At 39.5% G+C, this 10,811-nt stretch overlaps 1 protein-coding gene across 8 annotated transcripts in view; it reads left to right on the forward strand.

The window, feature by feature from the left end:
- The window catches only part of Pikfyve (phosphoinositide kinase, FYVE-type zinc finger containing), a 90,435-nt gene extending 80,500 nt beyond the window's left edge, over positions 1-9,935 (forward strand). For all 8 annotated transcript variants that reach the window (XM_029476064.1, XM_029476086.1, XM_029476091.1 and 5 more), the window contains 7 exons: positions 972-1,031; positions 1,873-2,049; positions 3,041-3,144; positions 4,426-4,554; positions 5,587-5,848; positions 6,172-6,246; positions 6,766-9,935. In XM_029476064.1, the coding sequence (XP_029331924.1) occupies positions 972-1,031; positions 1,873-2,049; positions 3,041-3,144; positions 4,426-4,554; positions 5,587-5,848; positions 6,172-6,246; positions 6,766-6,881 (923 nt within the window). In that variant the 3' untranslated portion in view covers positions 6,882-9,935. The remainder of the gene's footprint in view (positions 1-971; positions 1,032-1,872; positions 2,050-3,040; positions 3,145-4,425; positions 4,555-5,586; positions 5,849-6,171; positions 6,247-6,765) is intronic.
- Positions 9,936-10,811: the final 876 nt, after the last annotated feature.

A 10,811-nucleotide genomic window follows, 5' to 3' on the forward strand; every position in this document is an offset into this window, starting at 1 on the left:
GGAATAATTTGCCAGCATAAAACAGACTCTATGCCTTTTTTTTTTTTTTTTTTTTTTTTTTTTTTTGGTATGTGTGCATGTTTTTAGATTTTGTTTTGTTCTCGATTTTCATGTTTTGTTTATTTTTTTTTTTGTTTTTTGTTTTTTTGAGAAAGAAGGAGAGGACACAAAAGCATGAAGTTGGGTGGATAGGGAGTTGGGGAGGAGCTTGTAGGAATTGAGGGAGGGGAAAGAATATGATGAACATACATTGTGTGTGTGTGTGTGTATATAATATGTATGTATATAAACACCAAAACCCTCCGATTGGCTTGGTGGTACACTGCTATATCCTAGCACTCAAAGGGGTTGAGGCAGGAGGATTGTGAGTTCCTGGCTAATTTAGGTCATATGGTAACACCTTGCTTCAAAACAAAGCAAAACAAAACAAATAGCAGCTGAAAAACTTTTTACTATTAATTAAAATATTTGTTTAATATCTGTATGCTCCCATTGGACTATAGGTATCTTTAATGTGTCCCTTGGAGGGATATGAAGGGCTATGATGCTTAGCAAGTGATTTTGAAATGTAGAAATTAGGAATAGTTTGTTCTTCTACATCTTAGGATGCCTACTAAGACTGTAATATATCGAAAAAGCATTTTTTTTTGTACCTAGAAAAAAGTATCATAAATATGGATAGGGAAACCATGGGAATTCTTGGTGTAAAAGCTGAGTTTACTCTATTGCTGTCACAGAAGTCACTTGCATATAAGAAAATGATCCAGCCTGAAATGTTGAAATCCCAGGAACAAACATACATTTTTTACTGAAGTCATTTGCACAATTTGTCTGCCTAATGTGTGCTTTATAAAAATTTGATTAGGATATTTTTATTACTGACTTGCTAACTTCTGTTGCTATATTAGGAAAAAAGACAAAATGAACTTATAACTAATGCTTTGCTTTTACTAATGATATTAAACCTTTAGATGAAGTAGACGGAGGAGATACACAGAAGAAACAACTCACAAATCCTCATGTGGAACTTCGTAAGTATGCAATGACATTTGTCTAAGGATAGGGACTAAAAGATAAATAACTTCATTCTAGATAAATGTTGTTTTTTTTTAACTGAGTATTAGGTATTGTTTGAGTTTTACTTAATTTATAATTCAATACATAAAATTTGTATTCTTTATTTTCATCATTTAAATGATAATTTATTAAAATATACTTTAGTTTTAAATGTCATATTTTCTTGTATGTAATTGAGAGGTGCAGAGCTCGGCAAGCATTACGATGCTGGCTTAGGGCTGAGGATGAAGCGCTCGCTCACCTGCCAAGCAGCTTTGACCCTGGGCTCAGTCCTTCTACCACATACTTACAAAAGGCAATGTGAGAACAACTGCTTTAAAGTAGAATGAAGAAAATACACTGTCCAGTGTAGTAGAACACAGGGGTTTTTTTGTCTGTTTTGTTTGTTTGTTTGTTTTTGTTTTTTTGAGACAGGGTTTCTCTGTAGTCCTGGCTGTCCTGGAACTCGATCTGTAGACCAGGGTGGCCTTGAACTCAGAAATCTGCCTGCCTCTGCCTCCCAAGAGCTGGGATTAAAGGCGCTCGCCACCACTGCCTGGCTTAGAACAGAGTTTTATATTGAGGTCTTAGAAGATAAGTAAGAATGGTTAGGTGAGATTCCCTGATACTGTGAAGCTCGCCATAACACAGTTGACATAGACCAGGACTTTTACTTCATTAGGAAAGATGTCATCACTGAGAATCCTAAAGGGTTATGTTTGCTGCTTGGAGAGGAAAGGAGAGATTTTCTGCTTTATGTACCTCCTCCTCCTCCTCACCCTCCTTGTCCTCGTCCTCCTCTTTATCTCTTTGTAGAATTTTCTGATGCTAATGCCAAGTTTTACTGTCGGCTGTACTACGCGGGAGAGTTCCATAAGATGCGTGAAGTGATTCTGGGCAGCAGCGAGGAGGATTTCATTCGCTCCCTTTCTCACTCATCTCCCTGGCAGGCCCGGGGAGGCAAGTCAGGAGCTGCTTTCTATGCCACCGAAGGTAATTCTTCTTACTCAGTGGTGCAGAGCACTTGTCCTTTGCCTTGAGACAGTTCACAAAGCACTTGAAGTGGCATTACATATTAGCTATTGGCAAACAAAGTGCTCTAGTTTCTTTCTGTTCCTGAGAGGAAGAATAAAATCTTAAAGGACTACACAAGCTCAGACGTTGGTCAGATACTGCCTGCACTCTTTCTGGTTCTGAGTTTTCCAAATGCATGCAGAAACTATATTAGTTACTTTTATGTCTCTGTGACCAAAATGCCTGTCAGAGACAGCCTAAGCGGGTTTTGGCTCATGTCTCAACCCGACTGGTTGGCAGTGGGAGCATGTTTTGGTAGGTAGCCATTCACGTCATGACAGATAGGAAGCAGAGAGTGAGGCTGGAATGGGGTGAGTATAATATTCTCTGTTCAGCAACTGGCACCCACTTCCATACCTTTCCACAATAGTATCACCAGGCTGAACAAGCTTGCTAGCATGGCCTGTGGGGGACATTTCAAATTTAAACCGTAGCAGACATCTTATAGGAAACTCAGTTGGGTGCCACAGAACTGATGAGAGAAAGGGAACAGTGCTTGGCCAGAATATAGAAAGACCGACTTCTTTCCTACACAGGCTTACCCAATAGTAAACAGTGTGACACTTTATATGTTTAATATTCTGCTTTGCATACCTATTGAATGCTAAATTTGTATACTTTGCAAATGTATAATGAATGCAAGAAAATATACATTAATTGCATGATAAAAACTTTAATAACTTCAAGAGTCATTGAATATAAATGGAGTTATAGGCATTTTTGTTCATGTATCTTCAGGGCTCCTAGCATTTTAGTCACTTGAGAATTGCTTTTTGATCAAAATTTTCACTGTGTGGTTTAAAAGAACACCTTGAAACAGGAAATAAACAGACGATTTGGAGTCTGGAATGATTTCACTTTCATGGACAATATATACTGTGATAAATAATGCGGGATTTCTTCCTTGTAGATGATAGATTCATTCTGAAGCAAATGCCTCGTTTGGAAGTCCAGTCTTTCCTTGACTTTGCACCACACTACTTCAATTATATCACAAATGCTGTTCAACAAAAGGTAGAAATCCTAAATTGTGGTTTGTGGTTACAGTGCATTGGGTTTTCTATATTCTCAGTTTGTCCTGATTTATCCATGGAAGGAGTTGCAGAGACAAAGTTTGGAGCTAAAACAAAAGGATGGACCATCCAGAGACTGCCCCACCCGGGGGGGCCATCCCGTAATCAGCCTCCAAACCCAGACATTATTGCATATGCCAGCAAGATTTTGCTGAAAGGACCCTGATATAGCTGTCTCTGTGAGGCTATACCAGTGCCTGGCAAACACAGAAGTGGAGGCTACAGTCATCTATTAGATGGAACACAGTGCCCCCAATAGAGGAGCTAGAGAAAGTACCCAAGGAGCTGAAGGGGTCTGCAACCCTATAGGTGGAACACTAATATGAACTAACCAGTACCCCCAGAGCTCGTGTCTCTAGCTGCATATGTAACAGAAGATGGCCTAGTCGGCCATCATTGGGAAGAGAGGCCCCTTGGTCTAGCAAACTTTCTGTGTCCCAGTACAGGGGAACTCCAGAGCCAAGAAGTGGGAGTGAGTTGGTAGGGGAGCAGGGCAGGGGGAGGGTATAGGGGACTTTTGGGATAGCATTTGAAATGTAAATGAAGAAAATATCTAATAAAAAAATTAAAAAAAAAAAAAAAAAGAAGAAGTTGTCTCTGGTAAGAGCAGGTCACATGGACCGGGCTCTCTCTTACTCTATTGGGTTGGGATGAAGTGCATAGTTTTTAGATATTTTTCCTACCTCAGCCATTGAGAAACCATGTAACCTTGAACAATTAACTTTTGATTGGTATATACATTCCTATATACATATATAAGTTACTATAAAATATTAAGACCAGATGAAATTAGGTACCCATTTACTAACATTTTTTTGAGACAGAAATATGAAACATATGTTGATAAGTGGGAGCTTGCTAAGCTAGAAAAGAAACCAGTGAGTAGCTCATGTTTGTCCACTTGTCACTGAGCCATGAATGGAGGCTAACTGTTGTCAAGTAATCGTTGCACATTATTTGAGGGGAATGTCCATATGATGATACAGTTTTTGAATTTGAACAGCTGTGCAGGGATATTGTACTGTACAACTTAAGGATCTACTATTGTTACTTGCATGCATTTTATTCAACTGCAATTTCTGACACTGAAGAGGTTCAAAGGCCTTTTCCTGGTATATCAACAGAAAATTATCCCTGGATATTATGTGGAGAAATCAGGTATTATATCACCTACAGATAATTTTATTTTGGTAATAGTTTATTTTGATCTTTTCTCGATTAGAGGCCCACCGCCTTGGCTAAAATTCTTGGAGTTTACAGAATTGGCTATAAGAACTCTCAGAACAACACTGAGAAGAAGTTAGATCTCCTTGTTATGGAAAATCTTTTCTATGGGAGAAAGATGGCACAGGTGAGGACCCTGGACTTTGTGAGGCATTCGGCTGTGAGGACTTTTGTCCTTTGGTTCTTGAATGTAGTAAATTTGAGGAATGTGTTAGTCAGGAGTGCACATTTCCCTTATTTTGGAAGAAAGAAAAAGTAGTCTGTAACTCGTCTTAAAATTGAACATATCCAGTGTTCTAGAATCAGGTTGTTGGTGGGCTAAGAAGAGTGATGGTTTTTAAAATTGAATTAGCTGAGACCTGTAGTCTCAGTGACCTGTCAGTCATTTGTTTGCTTTTAGAGTCCATGTTGGTCTAGAAGTTGTGAGAATGGCATTGCTAGCTACTGCAGATAACAAGGCACTCCACCCAAACTTTAAACAGTGCTTTCAAAGCGCCTCTCCAACATAAGCCTGTGCTTACATCTAATAAGGCATAGTAGTTTGTCACTGAGAATGCCTTTGTATGCGAGCACTGGCTGAGCTACACTGTGTGGTTATTGCCTTTACGTTGTGCCAGTAGCTATAACATTTTCATGAGCCAGGACTAGCTGGCTAGCATTGGTTTGAGGATGGGCTGGTCCTGGTCATCAAGCTTTTTTGACATTTCTTACCCTCCAGATAGTCTGAAGTTTGTGTTCTCCCTTTATATTGCCTTGAGTGGTTGTATAGAGTTGTATTAGTATTCTCAGTTTCCTAAGAGTGTTTGTGTTTTCCTTCATACTGTCGGATGATCCAGTGATAAACTTGTTACTATACTTTAAAATTGATTAAATTGACAGATTATTTCTGAACTGTTTTAATAACTGAGTACCTATGTATTATTTCGAATGATACCATTGTATCATCATGAATTTAATGTATCATATACTATGTATTTTATGTGTTATATAGTTATATTGTTGTATATTTATGATTTAAATTAGAAAAGTTAAAATTTGAAATAAAATTTAAAAATATATATTGTGGCAGTAACTACAAGGGATCTTTTTGCCTTTTAATTGCACCAGTTAACCATTGTGGCAAATTTGTACAAATAATACAGTATTTTTGTTTTGCTAGGTTTTTGATTTGAAGGGTTCACTTAGGAATCGAAATGTAAAAACTGACACTGGGAAAGAGAGCTGTGATGTGGTTCTGTTGGATGAAAACCTCCTAAAGATGGTTCGAGACAACCCTCTCTATATTCGTTCCCATTCCAAATCTGTGCTGAGAACCTCCATCCACAGCGACGCCCATTTCCTTTCCAGCCACCTCATTATAGACTATTCTCTGCTGGTTGGGCGAGATGACACTAGCAATGAGCTTGTGGTTGGCATCATAGGTAAGTCAGCCAGGGTTAACACTGGAGTAGAATCTCAGAGGTTCTGTTGAATTGGTTCAATATTACAATCACTGAGTACTTTGGAGGCTTTCATTTGTAATTTCAAGTTAACAAGTTTTCATTCTAGTCTTTTCTGTTCAGTTTCTTCATTTCTAAAAATATATCAATTAAAAGGTAATAATAATTACTTTAAAAAGAGACATTGTGTCACAGTTGTGAGAATTAAACAGAGTAATGTGGGAACAGTCCTTGGAGCACTGTAAAGATGCAGTTTATGTCTTACAACAATGTTTCTGTTTATGCTGCCTTCTTTCTATCTGTAGATTACATTCGAACATTTACATGGGACAAAAAACTTGAGATGGTTGTGAAGTCAACAGGAATTTTAGGAGGACAAGGTGAGAAAAATGCTGGTTTGTTTATTTTTAACACTGTTCTCATATATTCCTTGAATATTTAAGACTTTAAAGCATGGTAGCCAGGCATAGTGGTGTATTGCAATCTCAATGCTTAGGAGTCTAAGGTAGGAGTATCTTGAATTCAAGGCTAGCTTTGCGTACATAAGACTCTTCTCTCTATACACAAAACAAACTCAATGTGGCTGTCTCTGATTTTGCCATTTCTAAAATGACTTTAATATAAAGAAGTTTATAAATGGGGAAATACTGAATTTACATGCCAGAGGTTTTCAAAATAAGTTTTTAAAAAGCCAGAGATTTTGAATAAAAGATTGTCTTTGATGAACACTTGATTCTGTAGTTCATTTCTGAGTTTAGATGTCCCACCCCTCAAGAGAACTCATCTTCAGAAGCACTCTGCCTGCTTCAGAGTGCTTGTGGCAGTGCATGTTTGGTGAAGTCAGTTGCCCAACTGAATTAAAACAGCTTTATTCCTCCCTTTGTCTTTCACTGTCTTAGGTAAAATGCCAACTGTGGTCTCTCCAGAGTTGTATAGGACTAGATTTTGTGAAGCAATGGACAAGTATTTCTTGATGGTGCCAGACCACTGGACAGGGTTGGATCTGAATTGCTGAAATCACACAGATGATTTGAAAAAGACTGTGAACGAAAGTGGATCTGAAGAAGAAACCCAAACTCTATGATGTTTTGTTTCTCTGTCATATATACCACTGAACACAAAGACCTTTCAGTTCTGTGAGTGTCTATAGATTGGCTTTAGACTGTCCATGACTGCAGGGTACTAGACAGGTAGACTGTCTAGTAGACTGTGACTGTCTAGTAGACTATGACTGTCTGGCATCACATTTGTTATTTTTTTCCATGAGAAGGCACTTGCAGACCTTCTTGGTTTGGTATATGTTTCCTGTGTAGTGACTTTATGTTTGTTCTTATAATATCTGAAACATTTAGGAAAAATCTGATTTATTCCATTAATGGCCAGTTAAACAGATTGGTGCTTGCTTTATTAGGAATTTGACTTAAATTAGGAATCCTGCCATAATCTATATTCTCCAACTGTTTTGATGCTTTCACATTCTACCTTCTATGCAGGTGACAACAGCCTTTAGTCCTTAGCTTGAGAGCCTTTCTTAGAACATTTTAAGGAGCTTGTTTAAAACATTTGTGTAATGTGCCAAACAGCACTTAATCTGCACGTGTGTTCATAGTCTAGATTTACCTCTCATTTGGGGCAAGCAAAATAAGCAGGAAATGAAATTGTAGTCACTGAAGCCCTGAGTGAAGAATTAATAAGGAAAGCTTTTTTTTTAACGGCAAAGAGAAACTAAGTGAGAATCAAAAATGTGGGTATATGTATTTGTAAAGTATCTTTTAACACTACTAGCAGTTAGGTGGGATTTGTAAAATTTTAAGTTTCCATCACACTGACCAGTGCTTCTGAGAAATGCTGAGAGGTAAAGTTACTCCTACTTAAGGAGTAGTTTACTAGTCAGCAGTCTCACCTAAAACATGACCAGAAACCCTGAACTGTGAGGAGATGCTTTCACCCCATAATATGCGAGTGTTTCTCTTGCCTTTTCTGTAACAAGGATATTTGGACATTTATAAAGTTGTAAGAATTCCATTTTATTCAGACTTTTTATCTAATAGCATGTTAATATTCGCAAAGGGCTGGATGGACGCTGCTACAGAGGACAGTCTGCACCCGAGTCAGCACAGTGTGGCAGGTTTGCTGTAGACAGTGAAGCAGTAGCTGGCTATTGGTTACTTGTTGAGTGTGTGGCTAAACAAGGCTTATGTCTGCCTGATGTTAGGCCTCGGCCTCTTCAGTGCCTTGGAAAGATGCACCGAACACTGAAGAGTCCAGCTGTGATGTTAAAGATCAGTAAAGGAATGTATAGATTTGAAGATTGCTGGGGTTGTGTTGTTTCTGGTTTTCTCTTTAGTTTCAGTCCAGTGTGTATCTGAGCTGAGCTCCAGGGGAGTAACTCCTGACAGTAACATGGCGTGTCCATCTTCTCTTGTCCCTGATTGAAGAGCAACTTTGCTTTTTAAAGTATTGTTTAAAGTAAGTAAATATTGAGGTATTTTGGTGACTTTCTGAAGCAAGAGTTTCTGCTTTGATAGCTTGATTTGTTTTTTGTTTTTTTTAAATTAATGTCTGGCTGGTGTTAATGAAGGGGAAACACATAATTGAACTGTTTTGCGTGGTACAAATGTGTGACTCCTGGCTGCTTGTGTTTAGCAACTGCTGTGTATATGTGTGTGTATATATAGTGTTCTCAGTGCTTTGAATCGAATGGCTGTTGTCCTCCTTGACTCCCTTTCATGGCCTAGAGAATATTAATGCTGAAAAGCTGTGAATAAGGAAGAAATCTCATGCTCAAAATATGAATTCCAAAGTAGCTGATAGTAACATGAGAAAATTATGCCTATGTGTTGCTGTGTATAAAAATCTTGTTTATAAATATGAAAAATTTTGATGACGTAAAATTTTGTTTAAAGAATAGAGTTTGAATTTTTCCTGTCTGCCTGAGAAAAGAAAGCTGAAATAAGCTGGAGAGCCCTTTTGTAGTCTATTGAGTACTTACAGAGTCTCAAGATTTCCTACGGAAGGACAGAGCAGGGGTTTTCTAGCTTTGACATCTATGTATGTAATGGGGTCACTCGTGAGCATTGGCTTGAGGTGACTTTGTGGTGGATGGCTTCTTGGCATGTTAGCCATTGGCACTGGGCTTCTGTAGAAGTGCCAAGGAGGTTATCTGCCTGTGGCAAGTCATCTAAGTTTCAAGTGTGAAAACTATTGTGAGCCTGGGACCGAGTCTTCCTAGGACACCCAGTTTCTAAAGTGACTTATGCAGTATTCAAACCTTCTGTGCAATGCCTTTTTTGGGTTGTTTTTGTAACAGGTTCAGTGTATTATAGGAAAAAAAAAGGAAACTACAATCACAAGCAGTTTTGTTTAATGCTGCTTTGTCAGTTTTGTAAAAGAAAATGTACATAATGTCTTTCAACAGGTTTTAGACTAGAGGAAATAACATTGTAAATCACAGTAGCCTGATTTAATAGTAAAAGTACTTAATGTATTATAATGTGTATATTTCTCTAACTTTGTTTCCAGCTGTTTTATATGATTGACATGTTATTTAAAGATAACTACCATAGCTTCTTAGAGACTTGTACTGTAAATAAAGAGGACCTTCAATAAACTGGAATTTACTTACTCTACTAGATTTCAGATCTGTTTGAGGAAATTAACAAAGTGAGAGAAAGTTGAACTCAACTCTGTTGACCAGGCTGGCTTCAAACTCACAGAAAAGCACCTTCCCCTATGAGTACTGGGATTAAAGGCATGTGTCACCACCGCCCGGCCCTTAGCCTTGAATGACTAGTAATGCCCATCGCTGTATGGGCCTTCCAATGTTTAGTTTTCTTGATAAAGCATTCAGGGAAGTGAATCCCTTTTCTGTACAAAATAATCAGATTGTGTGGGTGGATGGTACACCATCATTCATTATTTTCTCCTATCAACTTGAAGACAAATACTGTACTGGCTGAAACTGAAACCATCTTGGTGGTACTCATGGTTGTGGTCTCTAGGCCACGAGGCCCACTTTCCCTTAGATTCATGAGGGCAAAGCTGAGAGAGAGAGAGAGAGGGGAGAGAAGAGAGAGAGGGGAAAGAAGAGAGGGGAGAGGGAAGAGGGGAGAGAGGAGAAAGAGAAGCTAGGTGGAAAGGTTTGTAGACATTGTCCCAAGCTTCTGACTTTCAGGCTAGACTCCTCCCAGTTACCTAGCAACAACAAGATAAAACTTGTTAGCCCACTATGAGGGGCTGCTTGGCCCCTCCTTGCTCTCTTACTCCCCTTACTCTCTTACCTCTTACTCTAACCTCTTACTCTCTAGCCTTTCCTCTCGCTCTCCTTTTCCCCTTCTCTCCTCTTGGTCATGGCCAGTCTCTCCCTCTCTCTCTTTCCACCTTCTCTCCTTTCTCCCGCCTTTCTACAATAAAGCTCTAAAACCATAGACTCTCTCTGTTCATCAAGGCCCACTGTGCTTGGATGATAGATAGGCTTTCTTCTAACAGACTGTGCCTAATCTCCCATCTCCTGTCAGAAGGCCTTCCTGTGCTCCAGCACAGACCGGACTAAGGACTCTCGCCTGCATGGGAACCTCTCTCCCTCTGCCCTCTCTTCTTGTATCTCCTGGCCAAGAGTGTCACCCGGGGACCCTGGACCGGGGGCTGCCCCTTGTCCACCCTCCGCAATGTGGGGTCAGTAGCTCCATACAGACAGATGCCCACCTGGGGCCAAGTGGAAAGCGTCTGGCAGAGTTCCTGTCTTCCCGCATTCGCCTGCCCAGAGCACAGGAACTCTGGCTGGAGGCGGGCTCTCTCCCCCCTGCCCCCATACCCACAGCCACACACTGAGTGTGCCCCAGAGATGGCTATGGCTAGGTTGTATGGGGAAGTAGGGAGGTCACAGACTTAAAGATGGGCACCTTTGCTCTTGTAGGATGGAAGAAGTGAATGGTAGGAAGAGAAA

The sequence above is a fragment of the Mus caroli genome, chromosome 1 (assembly GCF_900094665.2).
Source record: "Mus caroli chromosome 1, CAROLI_EIJ_v1.1, whole genome shotgun sequence".
Lineage (NCBI taxonomy): Eukaryota > Metazoa > Chordata > Mammalia > Rodentia > Muridae > Mus > Mus caroli.